Source organism: Suricata suricatta, chromosome 2, assembly GCF_006229205.1.
Source record: "Suricata suricatta isolate VVHF042 chromosome 2, meerkat_22Aug2017_6uvM2_HiC, whole genome shotgun sequence".
In the NCBI taxonomy this organism is placed as follows: domain Eukaryota; kingdom Metazoa; phylum Chordata; class Mammalia; order Carnivora; family Herpestidae; genus Suricata; species Suricata suricatta.
Window position 1 is genome coordinate 96,488,913 of NC_043701.1, and position 24,924 is coordinate 96,513,836.

The 24,924-nt window shown below is 43.4% G+C and overlaps 1 protein-coding gene across 1 annotated transcript in view; it reads right to left on the reverse strand.

Annotated features, from left to right (window-relative positions):
• Positions 1 to 24,924, reverse strand: part of RAPGEF5 (Rap guanine nucleotide exchange factor 5) — a 179,383-nt gene that overhangs the window by 62,921 nt on the left and 91,538 nt on the right. The window contains exons 8-9 of the mRNA XM_029929886.1: positions 9,277 to 9,392; positions 8,735 to 8,823 (exon numbers count right to left, since the gene is read on the reverse strand). Of these exons, the coding sequence (XP_029785746.1) occupies positions 8,735 to 8,823; positions 9,277 to 9,392 (205 nt within the window). The remainder of the gene's footprint in view (positions 1 to 8,734; positions 8,824 to 9,276; positions 9,393 to 24,924) is intronic.

Here is a 24,924-nt window from a genome sequence, read left to right on the forward strand (position 1 = left end):
TAATGACCTTATGCTTCAGCTCTGTCTCCCTTCATTTCACCTTGCTTCATTACCAACAAGAGTATTAATTAACCCACAATCTACTGGCAGCGTAAAAGCATCAATTCCCTTGTTATCATACATAATATCACATGTTTAAAGGTGGTGCAAATAGATTAGTCCAGATGATGAACACCTCAAATAAAATCCACAGTCAAAATCTGATTTTTAATCACTTCTCATGTGAACGGTCGGACACAGCATCAGCTGGTATTAGGGCCTCTTCCTCTGGGCTTCTTCTTTTGTAACCTTCTTGACGCCCTTAGCTCACCCAGTGGCCAGCCTGCTCACAGATGGAAACCCAGAAGCAGGTCTTTGTGCTGGGGATTAGAGGGCTCTTAAGTAGCTACTGAAGCACCTGATTTGGGGTTTACAGCTTGAGTTGAATGGTAGGTTTTTACTTCCATTAGGCCTTTTATCCATGACTCTATTCACTAGAAAAAAATGATGTCTGGAATAAAGCTAGGGATACACCCGGGATCATTTTTAGATTCAATTGACCACTCCATCTCTATAGCAGCTTAGTTCTTCTACCTTAGCTTCTCTGTCCATGAGATGGGATAATTATCCTGTACAAAGATCAGCTGTGGGGCGCCTGAGTGGCTCAGCTGGTTGAGCATCCAACTCTTGATTGCAGCTCAGATCATGATCCCATGGTCATGAGACTGAGCCCCACGCTGGACTCCACAAAGAGCATGGAGCCTGCTTAAATTTCTCTCTCTCTCTCTCTCTCTCTCTCTCTCTTTCTCTCTCGCATGCACACACACTCGAGATATTTCTCTCTCTCTCTCCCCCTCCCCTGCTTGCCCATGCTCGCTCTCTCAAAAAATAAAAAGTTTATGAATCAATAAATAAAATGATCCATCTGATGGAGGGAAAGTTTGGATAAATCGTGGGCTAACTTGAATAATTCTCAAATCCTGGCTCCCGAATCTGGAAGGCGCCTCAAACGTCATGTGGCCTAAGCCCCCTGCTTTCACCAATGAGGCAACTGAGACGAAAACTTCTAAACAATTCTAATTATCTCATTATTTGTCAATATTAATTTACAAAGTCTCCTAATGCTTCAACTGTGGTCTCCATAATAATTCTCCATGTTAGTAACAGGGAGGGAGCTAAGGAAATGGCCCCCAAACCAAACCGAAACCAAACCCACAGTACAGAGCATACAGCAGAGCAGAAACTACATTCTCACAGGAACACTTTTACCTCCAGCTTTCTCTCAGCAGCACTGTGGGGGTTTTCATGGTCAGTGCATAGTGATCTCAAGCCTTGGCTTTATCTGGCAACGTTAGCCTTTACAGAGCAGCGGTGCTCTGCGTCTGAGGCATACCCACAGGGGCCGGAGTTGGGGCTAATGAATTTATTCTGTTGTTGACTTTTTTACTCAGGCATGTGTGCAAACAAAATTAACCTCATATTTAAATGTGGCAGTTTCATAAAGCTGAAAAAGACCTCAAATGGCAACCTATGTAGTTATTTGTCTATGAAAAGTTATTTTCACAGGTCAAGATGTTAAAAGATGGTGATCAGACGTTTCCATGGTGCAGACTCTATGGACTGTAGTCCCAGCTAGTACCATCTGGGGATACCGGTACCTATTTCCAATTTCTCCTCTTTTAAAAAAATGTTAATTTTTGAGAGAGAGAGAGAGTGCATGAACATGCACCATGGGGGAAGGGCAGGGAGCGAGGGGAACAGAGGATCTGAAGGGGGCTCTGCACTGAGCCTGGTCAACAAACATCAGCGCGGAGCCAGATGTGTGGCTGGAACTCAGGAGCCATGAGATCATGACGTGATCCAAGAGTCAGACCCTCAGCCGACTGAGCCACCCAGGCGCCCCTCAAATTTCTTCTCTTCTCTCTTTTCTTCAATTAAGTCTATTTCCTTTGGTTGACTGTAACTTTGTTGAATATAACCACTAGTTTCATGTTAATTCCCTACAATACTTTAAATACATTAAAATATCCTCCAGCTTATTTTTAAAGACATGTGGATATAGTTATCCTAAAATAGTGCCTGTAATGATATTGGTTAGCATTTAATATCCACTATTTTCCTTTTTGCTTTTTTGTCTGAATCCTTCCACTGGAATATAAGCCCCATGAAGGTAAAGTGTTTCTTTTGTTTACAACTGCATCCCCACATCTAGGACATAAAGAAGTGAAAGATATTTGCAAAATGAAGGAATTAATTTTTTCTAAGGTATTCATTCATGGGCATATAGAAATTGAGTAATTAAAATGCACAGTTGTATTTTATTACAGAAGTGGTGTACAAAGTTAAAAGTAAAGAAATTAGGGGGATGACTAGTATAAAAGATAGGATGCAGTATATTTCACCACTGGGGGAAAAGTGTCACTTTTCGTTGGCAACAGACTGTTTTTGAATATCCCAAGATGGCTTTGTAATAAAAGTCTCTAAATGAATTTTACTAGTAGGTGATAAATCATAGTCATTCTTTGGAAATGTTACAGTATAATTTCTCAAAGGAACTTAAAAAGTTTCCCGCTGAACATGGTTATAGACAAACACATATAAATCAGTACCGGGTGTGGGCACTGAGCATGGGTTCCACGTCCCCTCCCCCAACAACATTCTAACTGCTTTGAGTCCAAAGACAGGCAGCAGCACCAGAATATGGAGATAGACTAAACAGCCCATGTCCTTGTATAATGGCTAAGTGACAGTGATTTCGGCATACAATGACCGCAAGCTTCCAGAAACTGTCTACATGAATCCTGGGGTCTCTCCTCCAGATCTAGAATTCTATGGTTCTGTGACATTTGGAAAGAGGTTGATATAGATGCTTTTGAATGAAGGTACTTTAATGATGAAAGATAGCTCAAAGATCATCTTTTGTATGACTTGCTCAAGGCCTCAGGAGCCCAGATCTGGGATCTAAGACTTGAATCTCAGTTTAGTATCCTCTCTACTCTATGTGCATTTTCTCTTTCCTTAAAACACTATTTCTTGCACAAGTAAGTATCTTGGCCATGAGACGTAGTTAGGGCCACACAGGGATTTTTATGGTGTGACAGATCCTGCCAAAAATCCAAATGGGCTGGGTTCACTGTATCTTCATTCCAAACACTGAGAAATTGAACGAACGGCTCTCTTCGATTTCTCAGCTATGTGTCCAGGACCTCAGTCTCCTCTGATTTTTTCCTTTATTTTTTCAAAATCATTTCAGTGGATGGACCAACCATGAAGGTTTGTAAATTTTGAAATTCTTAGGCTGCAGAGGTTTGGGGGCAGGGACCAGCAGACATGAGGCTGACCAGTGGACATAAAGCCCTGGAGAGGAGTCAGAATGGAGGGGAAGCGGAGGAAAGGGGAAACGATGGCCCTAACTCTCCAAGGAAAATATATATTTGAAACTATTAGAAACTTGGAATGAATCTTAAAAAGTTGCGGGGGGCGGGGGGAATATGAGACCAGCTCGATGTTCTGTTATCTGTGGCTCCCACATCTGACTGCCTATCAGCATCACTTGGGGGAGGTTTTAAAGCCAGTAAAGCGTAAGCCCCACCCCGGGCCCACCGAATCAGAATCTCTGGGGTGGGACCCAGGTGCTGGTATTTTTAAAAAGTGTGCCATGCACCACTCATGTGCAGCCATGCATAAGATCCACTAGTCTGTTACCAGACATTACAGAAATAAAAACAAAAGATAAATTCGAGATAATGTCATATGCATATTAAGTGCACAAAATCATGGAGAGATGTCGCACTAAGAATTTCCATGTCTCTACAAGTTTTAGTTCTGCAAAAGTGATGCTGCTACACAGTTATTAATGTCTTCTGCTTCCCAGAGGAAGCCTGGAACAGAAGTACCAAATATCTTTCCAGAAATCTTGAAGGTAAGGGAATCAAGGAAGAAGTTCACCTAAATGATCTCTTCTCTTCCCAATGCCTGGGGGGGGAAAGCATTCTTAGTTTTTCTTCCCAAGAAATATGTATCAAGTGCTTATGGCAAGCTTGGCACTAGCCAGGAAGAAGATTAAAGGAGTCAATAAAAAATGAGGTGCCTGTTCTAGCTTTCCTCAAGGTCCTGCCAGGGCATTGCCCTAAAAATAGGCATTAAGCTGGCAATGGAAATCAACCTTTGGATTCTGTCAATCAAGGCACCCCTCAATAGAAGCCAGGGACTTTCATTGTTGCCTCACTACAAAGATAAGGGACTCAGTTTCTCAATGATGTGCTCAAGCTCCTAGGTGCTGCTGAAAGCATGCCACCGACACTGAGGCCTCCACAAGGTGTTGGAGGCAGGCATTTCCACAGTGAGTGCCCATCCACAGAATATGCCGAATGGCAGCCTCGCCAAATAACCAAACCAGTCACGCCTTGGAGAACGCAGGTCAAGTCTAGTCAGAACGAGCAGGTTGGCTTCACCTGTTCCCACCACCCTCTTCTCTGTTCTCTTGTTTTTCTTCAAAGTCTATAATCTTGAGTGCATGTGCTTCAAAAGGATGCAGAAAGAATAAGGCAATGGAAGAAAAGACGGGAGCAAATAATGTATTTCTTCTTGTGTTCTCCCTGAGGTAGCCCTGCCCTAATGCATATTCAGAAAGAAAAATCAATATGAAGGTTTTTCTCAATGTAACTCATCCAATACATAATGTTTCCCCTACTGTGAACCAGAAGTCATTATTCCCACCAGTAGCATCTCTAAACAATACTGTATCCTTTCCAGGGATGGGAAAGAGTTAAGGAGGGGCAGGAACCCTGTAGACCTTACAGACCAGGGCTGGCTGGCGGAGAGGTGGGGGTGCGGGGACCCGCTCTGCCACCCCTCCAGCTCCTCTACCCACAATTCCTTGTTTTTCTTTCTCCTTGCCCACTTTGTACTGTCCCGGGCTGGGAGGGCTCAGTAATGTCTACCCTCTGTGTGGGAAGATGGAAGACAGAGCTGTCCTCTGATTTTTCCCTAACATTCCAAATGCTTAAGTCAGAACCTGAACCTTGACGGAAAAGGCAATCTTCGAAAGCTGCTTCCATCACTCTCCATGTTCAGAAATAGATATCCAGTGGCCAGTTTTTCCATTTGAAACCATGAAGAATCGTTCATTCATTCATTCATTCATTCTACAGCTAATCTTGCAAAGAGCCCGCATGCCTGGCACTTACAGGGGAGGGAAGGCACACATAGAGGGGATTATGAAAACACACATGCTATGTGTTGTGTAGATCTAACCATTTAGGAGAATCATTAGTAGGCGCTATTAAGCATCTCTGACAATATCTTCGCTTTTAAAACTTAGTTTGACTTCATTCATATGGGGACAGACATTATAGGAATGGTTTCCCATTGTAGTCTCGGTTCACGTGCCAACAGGATTACATCAGGTCAACAGCTCTGGCGTTCTCTCTCCTTCCTGTTCCATTCAATTAAGTCAACATTTTTCCACTTGCACGTTCACATCTATTAGTCATCACTTCAACTGCTCCTCTGTGAGTGCAGAAGGTTTATTCTATTGGGCCTTGCACTTACATTTTCACAACGAAGTGACTTGTGTGGCAAAGAGATGGGAAATTACTCACATCTCTTGCACCATTATTTTCCCCAGCCTCTGGTGGGGACAGGAATGTAAGAACCCAGAACAGGCTCATCCCAGTCTCCAGGAGCATTTATGTCCTCCCATGTGCCCTTCCCTCCTCGTTGCCATCGGGGCCATGCGGACGACCACCATACGGCCCTAGCTGGCCCCATATGGCTCCTTCTCTCTAAAAGGGGTGCTCAGGAACATAAAAACACTGCTGTATACTTTTATTGCAGCCTCTTCTCATTTTCCTCCATCTGTCTTCCATATGTTTATACGATGCTATTAAGCACTTGCACACGTAGTCTTTTTATAATGAGGGTTGCTAGCCTGGCCAAAATGCCTAGAATTCACCTCTGTTGGTAACAAGAGGCCTCAGTTACTTTCAATAAGGGATTCACCTAGTATTCAAACTAGAGCAAACTATCAGCCACTATTCTTCAATTTGCCCATGAAATTTATTATATATATGTGTGTGTGTGTGTGTGTGTGTGTGTGTGTGTGTGTGTGTGTATCTTTTCATTTTAGCAACAGAAACCACATGAAGGCTTTTCTGCTGTATTTTCTCTAAGTGCTGTATGTGAAGTTTTGAAGAACCACATGTTCTTGGGCCTCTCTATGACATACCCATCAATCTCTTAAAGTTTGACTTTTCATTTTCATAATGTTCTCCTTGAATCAGAGGAAAAGTTGCCACCATGCTTTCTTTCAAGTGTCACTACAGAAATTTGAAGTTTCATTCACCCTCTGAAAACTCTGAGGAAATGACTGAAAATGAGGAGAGGCTGAACCTGATAAGCCTCTTCTTGCCTTGCTTAGGTCAAGTCACTGAGCTCTGGTCCTCTTTGCTTTGCTGAGCACATGGCTAAAGTGACATATTTGATCCCAGTGTTGGCATAACAGTCAGTAGACACCACGCACAATACCATTTCCAGCAGCGGGAAACTCCTGGCATTAGTAATCAGAGTGATTTCTCATGCCCAGTGTTAAGCAGTGGGGACTTGTTAGTTGGCACCTAGGCCGTCTTTCTCCAAAAACCACTGGAATTGGAAAGAAAGAAAAATGAAATTGGAATTGGAAAGAAAGAAAAATGAAATCAGTTAGGCCTAACACTGGCTTTAATAATTTTACACTTATTGGGGAGCCTGGGTGGCTCAGTTGGTTAAGCGTCTGACTTTGGCTCAGGTCATGATCTCGCAGTTTGTGGGTTCGAGCCCCTTGTCGGGCTCTGTGCTGACAGTTCAAAGCCTAGAGCCTGCTTCAGATTCTGTATCTCCCTCTCTCTATTTGCCCCTCCACTGCTTGTACTCTGTCTGTCCCTATCAAAAATAAATAAACATTAAAAAACTTTTTAAATAATTTTTACACTTACTATATGATCTAGACACAAATTCTCATACTATAGAGAACTGTGGTGCTATTAAGAAAAAGCAAGCAGGGCGCCTGGGTGGCTCAGTCGGTAGAGCACCAGACTTCAACCCAGGTCATGATCTCACAGTTCATGAATTCAAGCCCCGCGTCAGGCTCTGTGCTGACAGCTACCTCAGAGCCTAGAGCCTGCTTCCTATTCTGTGTGTCCCTCTCTCTCTGCCCCTCCCCTGCTCTTGATCTGTCTCTGTCTCTCAAAAATAAATAAAAAGTTAAAAAAATTTTTAAATCATCTTATAAAAGAAAAAGCAACATTCTGTCTCCCCAAACATCTATCCACATTGAAAGGCGTCCTTTTTGCAGATTAGTTCCTATTATCTAGTCCAAACTACTTGTGTAAGCCAGTATGGTAACCAGTAGATGGAAAATTATGACCAGATCTATGATGATTATATCTGATGAAGCAGAACATGGGAACAGTGCTCAAATGCAAAAAATATGAATCAATAGACATACAAAAACAACCCAGCAAATGCCATGAGAATTTTTTTTTTAGTCTGTGTATATGTGACAACTAGTGATTCTCCCAACCCCTGCCAAACATATGCAAAATAGTGTCTATCTGAATTTTGTCATCAAAGTGTAACATGACGACAGGAAATGAGATTGGGTCATTTTCCTTCTCTTGTTTTTAACCCACTTACACATTTCACACAACTTTGTTTCTTGTAATGTCCTTCATAATGCAGTTTAGAGGCAGACATCAGTTAGGTTCAGACAAAAAAACAAACAAACAAACTACTGGGACCCAAGGAAACTTGTTCCCACCTATGTTGTCATTTCACAGTCTTTCCTACAAGGGAAAAACCTAAGGTGATACTCTGCAGGAATTCAACCCACAAACAGTTTTTAATGATTCAGTCAATATACTGCAAACTGTGGGTATCACAGGTACTCTGATAACAGCAAAAAGTACATTTTAGTCAGGAAATCAAGTTACAGCCAGAGGCCTATTTATTGTAATAATTGTTCCATGCTGGAGCAAATTACAAGTTTGTTAAGAGAATTTTGGTTAAGAGCAGTAGGCACTTGCCCTTTGGTGATAAAGGAAGCATAGTTAGGGTATTTTGTAAATGCAGTGATAGTGCTTCCAAAAATGCAAGGGTGACAAAGCTAAATGGGTATTTTGCTCCCAGATTAAACAGAAAGGACAACACATCTGATCACGACTTCAGTGAATTATAGTTTCTGGTCTGCCAAGCTATGAGTATGGTGTTCTGCAGAGCAGGGCTTGCTCTGAGCAGTTTGTAAATCACCTGGAAAAAGGCAGAAGTTCCTGTGAAGCTTATAGTTGCTGAGTAGTTGCATTAATTGTTGACATTTCTGCAGGGAGGCTACTCCCCCTCAGCTCTGCACTTCCCACAGGCCAGGTGAATGTCTGTCCCTAGTATTTCTTCCCAATGAATACTGGCTATTAAGATACTGGCCTCTTGCCAACTGCCTTTAGGTGAGATTCGTAAAAATTACAGAAGACCCAAGAACATCTGCCTTCTTATAATTTTCTTTGTACAGCAACTTCCTAGGCGGCTGCTTGGATCTACATGTGTCCATTTACTGGATTGAAACAAAACAGCACGAGGCCAAGGTGGGGGGGTGGGGAACAAAGCATATGCAATTTCTGCCCATGCTGATTTTGGGTACAGTGGGGGCCTTGCCCCAACGGATACTGACAAGGGCAGCCGCAGCACTGAGTCTGGAAGCTGGAGACCCCGCGCTCTGCCTTACCTGTTTCTTTGTCCTGGACTTCTTCCAGGTGCAAGTCATTCAAAAGGTGCTCCAAAATCTTCTCGGGGGTCCCGGACACGACCACGTATCTGTCAGAGAGCAGAGAGTCCACAGAGTCATCCTCGGTGGAAGACTGCGAGCGGCTGCTCCATTCATCGTCCTCATCCTCCTCGTCAATGTATTTGAAATAAGGCACATCGAAGGTAGGCAAGGGCAGCTCTCGGTCTGAGAGCGCTGCGGATTCCTTCCTCTCTAGATGAGGGTCAAAGACCCTCAGCCGGGAGCTGCCCATTGTGACCGACTACTAACAAAGGCATCCCCTAAGAGCTGAAAGATCTTGCCATCTCGGTCCGTTCGCCGGGAACTGAGTCCATCTGGCTGCCAAGAGCTCTGCAGTCAGCTAGAACGCTCGCTCGCTCGAGAGGCGGAGAGAAAAGGGAGAGGGAGGGACGGGAGGCAGCGGGAGCGAGTGAGATGGAGCGAGAGAAGGGGAGGCAGGCAGGGCCCAGGGAGCCGGAGCGCGTGCCGCGGTGCGAACTCACCTCCAATCACTCTCCGCGCTGCCGCCCGCGGGGGCTGGGCCACAGCATTGCACCTTCTTCAGCACCAGGACGTTCCTCTCCTGCTCCTTCACCTGGACAGTCGCCACTTCCTCATCCTGCTTTAATTGGGGATGTGCGTGGGATGGGAGGAAAAAGGGAGAGGCAATTACACGGGCAAAAAAGCAAAACCAAAAATAAAACCACACAAACAAAACAAAACAGCCCCTACCCCCATCCCCACCCCAGAAAAACAAAACAGGAGCTAAACTGAAGCTGTTTTCTCAAGGTGCTTTCCACCATGATTTCTTTCAAGATTCTGTAAAAAAGAGAAGTCTGGTCAGGGATCTCCCTCTCGGTAGGTAGAGTGTCCAGGTTTAAGTTCTATGGACACATAAAGCATTTGGGAGACATAAATACTGTAAAGGAAAAGGGAAAAAGTAAATAAAGTGGGGCTAGGATTCAGAGAGTTCACTTTAAAAACTAACTGAATGATTTGAATTAAGGAATCCAAAGTTCAAAGTTTCAAAAAAATACAACCTATTAATTGCATGTGTATTCTTTTATCGTTTCAGTGCTTATTAAACATTCGCCATATTAAAATTGGCAAGTCATAAATCATTTAAACACTAGAACAATGAGCAAGCCATTTTAGTAGTTATAGTGAACACATTCATTTACGTCACAGCCTTACTTCAAAAGGTGGGCAAAAATACTACCCATTCTATCATTTCGGTCATTTTCCCCCAGACATAAGATGATCTTCATATTTATCATGTACCGGTTTTGCTGGAATACAAGCAAAAATGGATCTCTAGTTAGAATCTCATCTAGGCTGAAATTCGCATGTCACGGGTGAGTGCACTGACTTTCTTCACCTCAGTCCCTTTTAAAAAGGAGAGAAGGCTGAACAATCATTCATTTCTGCACACACAGCTTCCACGGCCCAGGGCCTGCACGCCCGCTGACGAGGCTCTGCCGGAGTCCGGCTCGCTGCTGACCCAGCAGTGTGGAGCCCGACCCTGAGTGATGGACACTTCCAGGCTACACAGGGTGACATTCTCCCAGTGTGTGACACCCAGGAAGGGGAAGGTAGCCCAGGAAAAAAGAACTGTAAAATGCATGTCAGAAAACCCAGCTTCCGTATTTCTGAGGATTTGAACAAAAGATCCAAGCAAGAAAAGTTGATAGTAAGTAGGCTTTACCTTAAAAACGATGTCACCTCTTTCAAAAGGGAAACGTGCCCTAGAGCTCCTACCATGTTTCTGCCATTGGCAGAAATCCAACCTATAATTAGATGCAAACATCATAAAAAAAAAATCCCCCCATGGGTAAAATGTACTATGTCCATTGTACCTTATTAATCAGTGCCATAGAAGCAACAGGGGTGCCAATGTATTTTATTCACCTTTCATAAGAATACGAAGGCACTTATCTTTCCTTAACTGTCAACAAAATCATTGATAAAATTATGATTTCAACTGTTGATTCCTGTCCTGATCCCCCAAGAAAATGTAGAGACAAAAATAAAAAAAATAGTGCTCACTCTAAACATTTTATGATAAATAAAAATATCTTTTAGTGGCAAATACTTTTACTATGTAAAACTGGTGTATTACATTTCAGCAAGGTCAGGCACTCAGTTACTGTGGCAATTAATGTTGGATATTCATTGTTAAACTCCCTGAGGACGGCAGTGTGACTCCTGTAACATGAATACCAATGTGTAATTGCTATCTTTCATTTCTCCAAAGGGGTTCTTTTGTCATCCATGTAGTTGAAGTGAAATAAGGTGGCTGGAGAGAGGGGCATATATTGACCCCTTCCCCCTCAAAAAGACACAATACGGGTCTGAGATACTGAGACACAGAAACAAATAATTCACTTAACAGTAGATTTGAAAGGACAGAAATCTTTCCCTGGTTTTCCTCTCATGGTAAGCCAATATTCATTTCCTATGAGCCCACTGTCACTCTGAAGTACATTTTACATTCTACACGCACGTGATATATGGCATTATTAACTTCCGTGGGCCACGCACATACATATGGATGGGAAGGGCTTCTCTAATGTCTGTGTAACTAATATGTATTACAGGGCTGTGCACAGAGCAGCCACACTCTGCTGGGCAGGGAAATAGCTGAATCATATTGATGTACTATCAATAGCATCTTATGTCATAGTGATAGCTTCCATTTTGAAAACCTGTTAAAAAATAAAGAAAGGAAAAAGCAGAAAAATCGATGTGTAAAGGGAGCTATAAGTTGCCTAAAATTGCCATGAGAATAGAATAATCCTATGTTTTATATCTGGCTTTCAAAAAAGAAGAGAGTATGACTGCCTCCTGACCCAGGCACTCTCACCTAATTGCTCTTCTTATAAAAAAGAGCAGAAGTAGCACGATTGAGGTTCTGAGTATGAAACTTTCTTCCGGTGCTTGCTTGGTCGAAGATAAAAGTATGTGGAGGGTCTAAGGATGGAAAGTTGTTCAATGACAAATGGTTGACTGTAAGCAAAGCGTTAAAATGCTTAATTTATAGTCATTCATTCAACAAATATGAGGGCCCCCTCCGGGCAGGGCAGTGGGCTAGATACCGAGCGGCATGCAGTGATGAGTAAGCCAAGTCCCTTGCCCCTGACTGACAAGTAACGAGCTCCCTAACAACATGGCTGTAACTTGGAAAGCACCCTAAGATGAGGCCAGAGGCAAGAGTCCTTGGGGTGCGATAGTCAAAGAGGATTGTGGGCGCCAGAGAATGGGAATGCCATGAAGTGGGACAAAACTGCACTGAGAACTGGGTTCTGGTGCGACTGGCGAATCTAGTTCCAGGTAAGTGATGTTTCAGTACTGATAATACATCATGTTGTAGATAGTTAGCAGGCAGTTCGAAATAATGAGCCAGGCTTCCGGTAGAGGTCAAGGGCAGAGACAAATTTGTGAATTATTCAAGTTTGGGGAGTGGATGAGATTGTGAAGGGGGAGCAGGAGAGACAGGGAACTATAAAGATGGGACTAGGGAAGAGAAAAACGGAGAACATAGGGGAAGAGGTAGAGGGTCAGTCTTGAGGAAAGCTCGTTATAGAAATTATGAAGAAGTAAAACCAAGATGAGCCAGGAGAAGCTGGAGGGCACAGTCTCAAGAGATTCCAGGAAAAAGCTGGTCTGATGCTGTGAGGTTTACAAAGATATGTGAGAAGAGAAGTGTTAAGGTGGGAGTGAACAGGGAGGAAGTGCACACACAAGAAAGACCACTTCCTGGGAACTGAATTATGAAGGGAGGGGTCAGATTGCAGGGGCTGTGTGGCTGGGGAAGGAAGCAAGGGGAGGCGGATATGGGAAAGAAGGGACAAGATCAGGAACACAGTGGAGGGTTCGGCTATAAGAGGGCTGGTATTTCTTCCCCTCAAGAGAGGTTCAAGGGAAGAAGGATGGGTGGAGACTCAGAAAAAAAATAAAGTTGGGAAAAGAAGGAAGCCACAGTAGAGCATTGGAGACGGCATCTACTTAGCAGAGTGGGAATTAAGATTATCTTCTGGAAAGAGGAGGTTCAGGCTAAACTTGGTGGAAACACAGCTGCCGGGCACACAACAGGGGATAAACACGTTATGAAAAAGAGGGGTGCTAGGCGGCTTTGTGGACCAGTAGTATAGAAGCACATGTTTATGGTTATGTGCCTTTCTGCTGAAATGCTCAAAAACCTCCGAGGGGAACGACCAATAATGGGGCACACCCAACGACCCTGCTGGCAAAGGAAACAACAAGAGGTGACAAGAGAAGGGATTCGGGGCTCATCACTACACAGTATCTGTCTGGCCAGGGAAAGGGGTTGATAAGCTGAGAAAGCATGGAGGGGCTGAGGATGAGTCCCCAGAGAGCTAAGGGGGTAGGGAGGTAGTGGGCAAGGAAGCCAGTGGAAGCTTTGATCAAGGAGGCAAATATGTAAAGTGGAACAGAAAAGCAGGCCCCATATGCAGGAGCTGGCCTGGCGCTCACAGCTCAACTTGGGGTTCTCCTGTGAGCATCAGAGACTGTGCAGAAATCGCCATCAGACAAGGGCACCCTGTGACTGTGAGAGAACCAGACGAACATGGGGCCACGCAGTACTCACACTTGAGCACAGACAAAGCATGCACATTGGCCAAGCCAGAAAACACCAAAAAAGCCCAGATGACGAGTGACTGCTGTTTCTTTTCCAATTACCACTTTAGTTTCGCTCTAGTCTGCCTTCCCTTAGATAAAGCTTAAGATATTCGGTTAGAGAGTTACCCCATTTCCTGACAGAAAAGCCCTGCTTTTTTAAACCTGCCCCCACATCACTGGACACAACCCACATCCTAGGAGTCCTTTCTCCTAACACCCTCTCATCCTGAGCTGCCCCACGGCTCCCCCTGGTGTGAGGTCTGGGCCTCGGCAACAAGCAACAAACCCAGCTTGTCTGCCTACAGGTGTGTCCCAGGCTGGCTGGAGAACACTGACAGGAGTTAGAAGATGCTGCCTTGCCATTGATACAGACTGGTGTGGAGATAGCGGCTATTGGAGTCAAGGACTAAAAAAAACCAAAACCAAACATTTCCTTGTCACGGTGATGAGAGAGTCATACACAGGAATGTTCCTGAAAGTGAAGAGTGATTGCTGGGAACAGGGCCCGTGAGATGGTAAGGTAGGAGACCGGTAATAAAGCTATAGAGGAAGATGGAAGAGCATGTGGACTGAAGGACAGAGACCAGAGCAAGGGGGACAGGCCTCGGGGCAGAAGGGGCTTCTGCAGGTGCAACAATGATATGGGAGGTGAAGAGGAGCACAGGGTGGATTCCAGAAGGCACCATGCTCCTTCATGCCTTTGCTTATGGTGCTCAGCCCTGGTTTGTAAATGGTCAATGAAACTTTCCACCTCTTCCCAAAACACACTTGAGCCTCTAGATCAGGAGAAAATAGTTCCTTCCATATTCTTCTGATGGGATGGTGGGAAGAACAAACTCCAAAAACCGGGCCAGATGGATTCTTCATAGCTTTGCCTATGGGATGCAGTTTGGGAAGAAGAGGGAGGTGGGGAAACAGTGGGAGGGGGCGGGGTGGGTGGGTTTGGGCGGGATAAATGATCATAGGGAAGGCTGACTGATCACAGAATTATGGGACCACTGATTGGAGCCCATCAGGATCATGAAAACAGAGGAGAGCTTTTCCAGTTTCCCCTGCTCCTCATCTTTGTTCCATTCTTTGGACAAATAGTTCTTATTTATTTCCTTTTTCTGGCTACACTGCTATCTTGCCTATGAATTCTGAATGAATTATAGAACCAGTAACTTTGACTTACTTTAAATTACCTTCCTTGATCATGATCAGCTTTTGCACTTCTAAATCAAACCTTTTCTTTCATTTATTCCTCTGAAAGACATTTATTTTTAAGATGAAAACACCTAGTAAATAATAAAAATACTGATTTTTTAAAAATACGTATGGTGAAGAACTGATGCTCACAGTTTAGCAGGTCTTAACTTACACTCTTCTGAAGCAGGTTTCTGACTGTATTTATATTTTCACTTATCACCAGCACTCGCAAGAAAAAGTGATTACTAAGGGATTTCTCAGGCCTGCTGCAATTGTCACAACTACTCGCCTGATTTTTCCATTATCGCAGATGATGGAAAATAGTCTTCTCCCAAATACTTACGTAAAGCAGCTGCTGGTGTTATCCATGGTGTCATGTCCCCGTGCTCTATGGGCAGAACCTCTTAAAAGAGCGCTTAATTGGGGGCTCATGGATGGGCTTTAGGGTCTCTGAGAACCCTCTGAAAGCATGTGACATTTTTATGTGTAGGCACATTTTTTTATGCTGAGTCCAGAGTCCTCAGTCTCCTTCAAGTCTATGAACCCCACAGAGTGCAAACGGTTCCATACGATGGAACTTATATTTCTCACCTCACCTAAGAAGCCTTCTTTGCAAGCCCTGCCACTAACACCCTCCATCCAGATGAGATGTCCCCAAAATGCTGTCATAACCTCCATCACATTGACCTCTAATCATCTGTCCTGTGTTCTCCACTAAATGATGACATCTTGAGGGCAGGGATTCTGATTCTATTTCTCTAACACACAGCTCAGGGCACGTGATAATCGCTTGATAAAGGTTTACTGAATATGCAATTAATGAACAAGCAAGAGAGTGGGTGAACTGCCTTTAAAAGGCAGAATTCCCACTCAGGTCGTGATCTCGAGGTTTGTGACTTCGAGCCCCACACTGGGCTTGCTGCTGTCAGCCTGTCAGTACAGAGCCTGCTTCAGATCCTCTGTGGCCCCTCTCTCTGCCCCTCCCCTGTGCGCTCTCTCTCTCTTCTCTTCTCTCTCTCTTCTTCTCTCAAAATAATTTTAAAAAACATTTTAAAAGGCAGAATTCTATGTCACAAGGCTCAAAGGTTATTCTTACTGTGAGGCTTCCCCCACCCTCCACTTAGTCCCAATCCTATTTTACAATACTCATCACAGGAGCTAATTGTGTTTCGAACTTGAATGTTATAATTATTTATTCAACCTACCAAACCAAGGTCCCATGCAACTAACATAGAAGAGACCATGTAGCTAACACAGCACTAGGAAAGCATTCACTAAATGGTATTGTCCTGGGGTCTAGGGCACATAAAAAGGGGGTGGCCATGAACAGATCACATTGTGGGCCAAATCATGAACTGGACAGGATGTATATTTTGTCCTCTCTAATGTCCTCCTTCTGCTCGGCCCCAGTCGGGACCCTCAGCAGCCTCTCATGGCCCAGTGCTCCATCATCGAGCCTGTCCGAAGCAGGCGGCGTCAGGTAAGCTTTCAGGTGGAGAACATTAAGAATCACCTGGCTTGATGCCATTCAGGAAGTCCTACAAGGAACACAAGTGTGATGCTGTCCCTCAAGTTTATAAAAATAGTACCTAAATATCTTAATTATTTATAGGAAGGCATGTGCCGTGGACTGAATGTGCCCCCCATCCCAAAATTCCTATGTTAAAACCTAATCCCCAGTGTGAGGGTATCTAGAGGTGGGAGCTTCGGGAGGTGATTGGGTCATGAGGGTAGAGCCCTCATGAATGGACTTAGTGCCCTTCTCAAAGAGCCCCCAGAAAGTTCCTTTGCTTCTCCTACTGTGTGAAGATACAGTGAAATGATGGCTATGAACCAGAAAGCAACCTCTCATCACACCCCGAATCTGCCAAAGCCTTGATCTTAAACTTCTAGCCTCCAGAACTGTGACAAAAAAATCTCCGCCATTTCTAAGCCACTCAGTGTACAGTGTCCTGTCACAGCAGCCTGCGTGGACTAAGGCGGCATGCAGAGCCGACAGCTTGTTAGGACTCCTTCGTCGCACAACCTTCTTGGTCTAACCTTTATTCATCCCCCTAAGTTCACTTCAAGAATTGCTGCCTCCAGGAACGCTGCCCCTTCCCCTCTAGGCTGATCTGGCTGGCCTCCTCTGGACTCCACAGTACCCTGGGACTCCTTCTGACTCGACATTTTGAACAACACATATTGATACGCATTTTTGTCTCCCAAAGCTCACTTGTGGGCAGGTAGGTACCAAATCTTCAACTTTGAATTCCCAATGAATAGCCAGGACTTAATGCTTCATAGAACACCGAATGAATAAATGAACAAAAAGACGAATGGATAAATGCACATTTTGAGTAGAGGTGCAGAGAAGAGCACCTTCAGTCTCAAAAAATACATTTCAAGTGGTGAAGTGTGACGGGCTGCCACAAGGGGCATTTTGCTGAGAGGGGCTCTTCCTAAGGAAGGGCCATCAGATTCCTCTGGTGGTGGATGGTCCTGGCTTGTGCCGTTCTGCATCTTGACCATCAACTTAGATGAGGCACTCAGACTCAGTAAACTGAAGAGAATTGCTGCCATGCTCATCAAACTGGACAATGATAAATATAGGCAAGGGGTTGGACATCAGATCAAAACGACCTGCTCGCTCTAGTTCAGCATCTTGGCCTGAGAGTGGCTGATGTGCAAATCACTGTGAGGTGGCTCCAGGACTTGGTCACAAACAGGAACAACAGCTGTCCCCTAAAGATGGTCAATAATACACATTATACATGATGACTATGGGAGGGGGCTCGGTTCACCCTCATGCTGGTGGCCACACTGCTCGGTGGCTCACACCACAGGTGGGACGAAGTCTTGGGGAGGCTCCAAACTACGAGGGCGGCCAGTGTTCAGTGCTAGACGGTCTGTGTGATTAGGAAAAGCCATCGAGGAACAGAATGACAAGAGAAGAGGGTTGGGAAGGGCTGAGCAGTGTACAGGACCACAGCTAACCCAGCTCAAGCCAAGGCAGACCTTAAGACCCAGCAAAGGGAAAACGAAGTGGTGGCAGGAACAGAGTTAAACATGGCAATGACGAGAGGAAACTGTGAGGCAGGGGCCGCCCAACTTGGGAACACAGGGACATGAAGGTTAAGGCTGGTGGGACTTCCAATGTGTTAGCTGCCTGGGCCCGAGAGTCTTAAGCACTGGGAAGACACTGAATCGTGCCCCTTAAAATGTGAATTTTACCTCAAAAACCAACCACTGACCCCCAAACTAACTCCAAACTGGGCCGTGATAAGACTGCGGGCCTAAGAGTTTGCTGACTGGGGTATACAGGGCCCTACGCCAACGAGCTACAAAAAGAGTTGACAAACATGCCCTGTGAGGTGTAGTTCATGTAGCTGCAATGTCTAGGAAAGAAAAGCTCAGGAGAGTGAAACCCTGGTGGGCAATTTCCATTCTCCGAGCTACGCTTCCTGTGGGAGAGCAAGCCATAGGATTACTCATGATGTTCTGGAAAGGTGACCTTCCATTAATGGGTGGCCAGATAAAAAGGCTGATTGTGTTTCAATTTGAGGAAGTATGACAACAGATATGGACCAAGCTTTCCCTTAGGCTGGAGCAGAGCTTGTCAACAATATTATGCACAAGGGAAGAAGGTTCTTTAGTGAGAGTGGGGTCCAGACAAGATGACCTTGGTATCTTATCCAATATTAAGATTCCACAAAATTCAGCTGTTTTGACTTCAGTTTTCTCACAAAAGCCCAAAGCATTCGCTCTTCTACACAGGAAGATGCACATGATTTAGCAGTTAGTTATCTCTTCTCATCTTGTACTACGGAAATTCACACACAGCTTTGAAAACTGAACCACCAATGCCCACATATAGTCTTGTACCATAAATGTGGGTAGGGCAGAATTAAAATACTTATCTGAAAAAAAATCTCCCCAGCCAGAAACAATTTTGTCTGAAAACAACCTTCACAGAATCTGCTGACAATGTATCTCATGATTCTTTTTTCTCATGGGAAAAAAGTGAAAATCTGATGAAGAGAATACACTAAAAAGAAGCAGACGTGTGCAAGGAGAGCGAGGTTTAGACTTAACTGGACCGCCGAGTGCTGACCTGACAATCACATCTTTGCACGGGCTACTCTGCCACACAGAGAGTAAACAATAATAATGGCTCCTTTTTCCCCCTCAATCCCACGCATACTAATATTAAAATTCAACCGAAAACCTAAGTAGAATGAATAGGATTCATCATCCCCAAACTCACAAAATCCAGGTACAATCTGACTTCCGTAGGTATAAAAGCAAACACAAAGTTGTTAGTGAATATGACCAAACCCCCACAGGAACCTGGTGAACACGTCTGGATGGAAAGCTCAGGCTGCTACGGAAGAACCGTATGTATTAAATTTCACTGCCTCTAGTAATTATTATTATGTAAAACAAGTTGTCGAAAGATCCTAATATCAGGGCAAGCCTAAGAATTTTATCCCGAGGCCACCTTCGGCAAGTCAACCTAATGAACGACCGGGAAGAAGAAATAGGAATAGACTGAAATATAAAGTCATTATCTGTTCCTCCCAGTATATTGCAATATGCTGTATTAGCTTGATTGATTACTCTGGCAAAAAAAGGAGAGGCACACTCAGCTAGAGTTCTGCAAGGGTTTAATGAAGGGACTACTTACAGAAGTGCAGGTAGCTTGCAGGAAATTAACCAGAAAATGGTGACATAACCAGCAAAGAGGGAGATCTTAACCACCCTTGGGCTTTCAAGAAAGAGGAGGTAACAGTAAGTGCTGGATCCCCCTGGGGGCTGGAGATGTCAAAGAGAGACTCCCAGGGAGGAGCTGCAGTCACAGAGTGGTGCAGTCATGGCCACAACTGTGGGAGGAAGCAGAACAGGGGTGGGGACAACCACCAGCCTGACCTTCCTTCCCTTCTGTGCGCTCATCTCCTGTGGCGGACCCCACTGGCCACGTCCCATTTGGGAGATGGCAGGCAAGACAGCCTGAATGATACAGTCCACAGGAGTCAGGACTCACTGGCCCCTGAGCAGAGCACAGGTGCAAATGCAAGAGAGGATGCAAATGCAGATGATGTGGAACGGCTGACCATTCCACTTTCAGGGAAGCTTGAGCCAACTTACCATTAACTTAGATGTTCCCACATAGGTCATGGAGTCCCTCATCTTGTGGTCAGGAAAGCAACTCAAAAATCTAAGAGCTTCAGAGTAGCATATGTCATCATTTCCCTGTCTGACTTAATCTAATCTCTGCATGTTTCAGCATCTTAATAGTCTTCTTACATTAGTTTACTGCAATTCAGATCCCACAACTTGCTTCATACCCAGCATTCCCTATGTGACCCCTGAGAGCTGTTAAATCATAAAGATGTCATTTTTATCATAAAATCTTAATCTTTTTAAAGTTTATTTATTTTGGGGGTTGGGGGAGAGAGAGACAACATGAGGAGGGAAAGGTCAGAGAGAGGAAGAGACAGAATCCCAAGCAGGCTCCACACTATCAGTAAAAGCTTAAATTTTGAAAAGCATTTCCCAGCAAGTCGTCCTCTGGTTCCAGCATAAAAGTTTTTGGTTGAGGACCAGATTTGGGGGTGAGGCTGAAGGGGAGAAAAGAGAGGAGAAATATTAGCTGCACGAGAACAGGGGCTTGGTTTCATTTTCTGTGCTACTGTCACCACCCAGAACAACAGTGCCTGGTAAATGAATGATGGGCCTGGTGAATTACAGATGAGTGGACGGATACTGTCCATCGGAATGGCCCAAGGTTAAGGACAGAGAGATAGAGGCAAGGACGCAGCAGTTCAGCCACACAGGGATTCAGTCCAGACAGTAGGCTAGGGCAGAACGGAGAAATTCAAGTTACAAGCCTATGGAACAAAAGGATGAGATCTAGACCATCTGTAGCCAGGAACCGATGCCCCAAAGTCAGATGTAGGCAAAAAGTCTGAGGAAGGGATACAGCTCATCCACAGGAGAAACGAAGCTTGATTCTGACTCTGAGATCTTTTGAGTCACTTCTCATCCAGGGCTGGCCCTGTCCTCACAAAGAGTCTGGGTTCACAACTGCAGAGGCAGCCGCAAGCTATCCTGAGTGGACAGAGTTACAGGGTTTGCCTTGTCTGAAGTAAAATTCCACAACCATATAATAGCTGTGTTCCGGGGGCAAAAATGGACTCCCTAAATGCGTCCAAAGCGTCATTTGAAATATGAGGATTTATACCTCTCAGAAGGTGTTTAGGCACCAAAAAAGACTATGTATGCACAAGGCCTAACATAGTATCACCAAACTACTTTTTAAATGACCAGTTCCCAATTCCCAGATGAAATAATCTGCTGAACAATCAACACACCTTACTAAGCTCTTTTCCATCAGACCCCATGTCAGAAGTATGGTCCCTTTGCATTTCATTGGTAATAACCAATTCTTAGCACAAAAATCAAACTCAGATCATGGCAGCCCTTCAAAGATCCTATGAGCTGAATTTAACTAAACTGATAACCACTAAAGAGAAGACAGACCTGCCTAGGTTCAAATCCTAGATTTGCTGGGTGGTCTTAACAGGGCTGTTCAGTCTCTCTCAGCAGTTTTTCCTGCCTGTCAGTTGGGATAATATCTACCTTATTGACCTAATTATGAGTGCTGGACATAGAGAAATTATGAGTGCTCAATAAATGGATGCAGAAAAACATACAAACTATACCATAAGTGTATGCCATGCAAGCATATGAACTACAAAATGTTACAAACTGAATTTGTATCAGGGCCTTGCTACAATTTTGTTCTTATGTATATGTGTGTTTAAATATCATCCACATTGAAAGAAACACAAATAACGTCATCAAACTTCTTTTCAGTTACATCAAAAACTACTCCGTCTCGGGCTGCATGCATGCACCATCATGGCCAGTTAACCACAAAGCTCACTGAACTTGGAAGAAAGAAGGCTGGATGCCCTCTGCTAGAGAACTGGGAGGGGGACTGAGAAATTTCATTTTCATGCGAGTGCAGGGTAGTTTCTCTCTGGCACCCACCTCACCCCTCAAGCCTAAGTCTCCCTCGCCAAGAAGCCATACACTTCTGGAAGCCAAAATCTAAAAGACAGGAGATGATGAATTTTAGTGGTCTCTGACTCTTACATTGTTTGAATAAAATTTGAAGAGTTAGTTAATGCTTTATGAGCTCCTCGTCTTTGGGAGGGTTCCTGATCACGTGTAAGGAGTAGTCAGCGTGTTTTAGCCCGAGAACGTCTAAAGTATAAACATGATAAAACATTAGCACCAATAAACAAAGGGTGATGTCAGCCATTGTCACTGGGGTCAGGCCACTGAATCCCTCTGCTTTCGTTGATTTTCTGTCCCAGATATGACAGTCATTTCATTCTGCTGAGACTCATGAGTTACATACACTCGCCCTGGTCAGTGGACCCAAGGAAATATACAAAGGGTCAGCTGGGAATCACCAAGACTCACCTGCTAGCTTCTCTGGAATTAAGGTGTCTAGGTCAAAGGGCAATTGAAGGCATTGCCTTGTGCATATATGATCTGACAGAAGCCTACTTGAAGGTAAATTGGAAGATAGGAGGATGCTTCAAATCCTAAATTAGCTCTCTAAGCATTTCCTAACATGCAGGAGAAGAAAGGGGAAAAAAATTCAATGACTGGGGTCACTGGAGAGAAACTCAGTATTTTAAAAATGGGAATTCTGTCAATCCATGGCATCCGTGCAGACTGATATGTGCAAAAACACTGAGATGACTTAGTGCTGAGAATGGCTCTTATTTCTCTCTCTCTCATTACTGGTTTATCTTGATGGCCCTCAAAATGCAATATGTATGTTACCTGAGATTGAAAAAAAAAATCTGAAATCGTGTTTTCTAGATTTTACAAACACGACAAATAGAAATGTTACAAAGAAATACCTTCTAGTTTCCAAGTGTTCTCACATCATTCAGTAATGTGTGTGTCTCTCTGCATGTGCGTGTGACATACTTGCAAAGTTATTCTAAGGGGAAAATATCTTGACACTCTCCCCAAACAGCCGAGACCTGGGATGAAAACTGATGCTAAATTATGACTCAGACGAAGTTTCCACGCTTTAGTTGCACATATCCTTGTCACTTGGGGTTTGAGTAGTTCACAGCAGTGTTATAGAAACCTTAAAAATCTGAGTAACAAGAGGACAGTATAAACTTTTAGCACAGTACTTGATAAGTTAGCCCTGACTATTTCCCATAGCTTTGGTTTCTCCTTCCAAATTCCTCCAGTAGGAAATTCAGTTGTTTGAAAATACTTCCCGATTAAGTGAAAACCCAATTATCAACTGAAATTACTTGAAAAAGCTAGCTCTTAACTCTGAACGGACTCAGAATTATTCTTCAAATTTAAAAAGTAGTGAATACTTGAAATTTGCTGCATAGATCTAAAGTGCTCTCACCACAGACATACATTTATAACTGAGGTGTGAATATGTTAATTAGCTTGATTGTGATAATCACAATGTATGCATATCAAAACATCCCATTGTACACTTCATATACAGTTTTATTTGTCAATTATACCTCAGTAAAGCCAGAAAACAAGTTTTAATAAAAAGTAAAGAAAGTATAAAGTAATACGCTTGGAAAATGGGAAGGCTTCAAGTCAAGGAACTCTGTAACTCTTTCTAAATCCCTTTTGTGTTTATGTAAATGTGCATTTACATGTGTGTGCCTGCATGTGTGCACACACATGCATACATTTTTAACTTTAGAGAGGGCAAAGTAGCAATAAAAGAGGCAGCCTGAATATTTACACAAGTTAGGGAATGAAAAATGCCTCGTTAGCATAGCAACTGCTGGATCACATGGCATGGGGAGAAAGGAAATACAAGGGACTTAAAAAATATTCTTGTTTTTTCATGTTTTGTACATCCCATAGTGTTTTCAGAGAGGCACACCTTTGGTCTCTACAGTAAACATCTCAAAAACCTCATTCCCCAGTTTAAAAGCAGACTGGGAAAAAGGTAAGATTGTGTCACTGTTGGTTCATTGCAAAACCATAGAAAGGTGGCATTAAAATAGGTCAAGAGAACTTAAAATGCAATGAAATACAGCTAAATCTAAGGCAAACAAACACAATTAGAAGGTTAAAAAAAAGAGAAACTTGGTAAAAATAAGACAAAAATAAATTTGGTTGCATAGTATTGGTCTTTCTCCCTCTTTTTCTGGGGTGGGGATGGGTGTGTTTGAAGAAAAGATGGACTAAAATGAAATGGAAGTACTTCGGTGATATAATACAGATGAAAATATTTTCTATTTTTCTGAGTATTAACTTGACTTGGTTGCCAAAGAGGATAGAGATCATCACAGACAAACCTGCCTAGGTAAAATCCTTGCTCCATAAACTATGACTTATTGAAGACTCAAAGCTTTTGTCTACTCTTTACCAAGTTTGAGTTCTCCCAAAGGCTTGTCTACACTTACAAACTGACTATTGATGATGAATCTCCCTGTCTTTCCTGCCTGTTATTTCCAAGTAAATTCCCTATTGTACACAACCTTTCATTTGAAGCTGCAAATCTCCATACAACTGAAGTCTGGAGCAGGTACAACTTTGGGTTTGTACAGATTTGGTTTGGGTGCCTGAACTTGGGAAACATTTCAAACCACCTACAACTGCCTTCTCTGTTGGATTCAAACATTGATTGAAAGTCTAGCACTAGACATTTGGGGATAAAAGTCCAAATAAAAATGAGGAATGACCTCAAAGAATAAATTCTTTATAGGAGAGCTATAAATCTGTATTTTTTAAAAGGAGTGGTTTGGAGCTAGGCTGTGCATAGTTAATGAACTTATCAGCCAGTATAAACAGCTAGTCCACTTCCTTGTTATTTCTAAGAGTTCAAGGCAGTAAGATCTAACATTTTTTTGGTTTGTCATTATTTGGGAATTGCATTTCTCAATCCTCTTCAGGACATTCTGAACTCAGGAAAACAATTCCAAATATTTAATGACTTGACATGAAATATAATGAGAATACCCTGATAGCAGAGGTACTTCTAGCTGGATGTGCTAGATCAGCCATCTGTCCCATATCAATCCTATTTCACAAAGAGTAAATTTTTAGAAGTTCTATCCGCAGGAGTATTTTTAGAACATTAAAGAACAGAATGATTCTTGGCATTGATAGACATGTTCCATCAGAGTAAAAAATGCCTACCGAAAGCCTCCTGGGTAATCAATTGTTATCTGCTATAAAATGGCAACAATTTCCTAAAAAGTGTTCAACACTCAAAAGTATGGATGCTGCTGAATTTTTCTTAACTTGAATTTCTTCAAGTT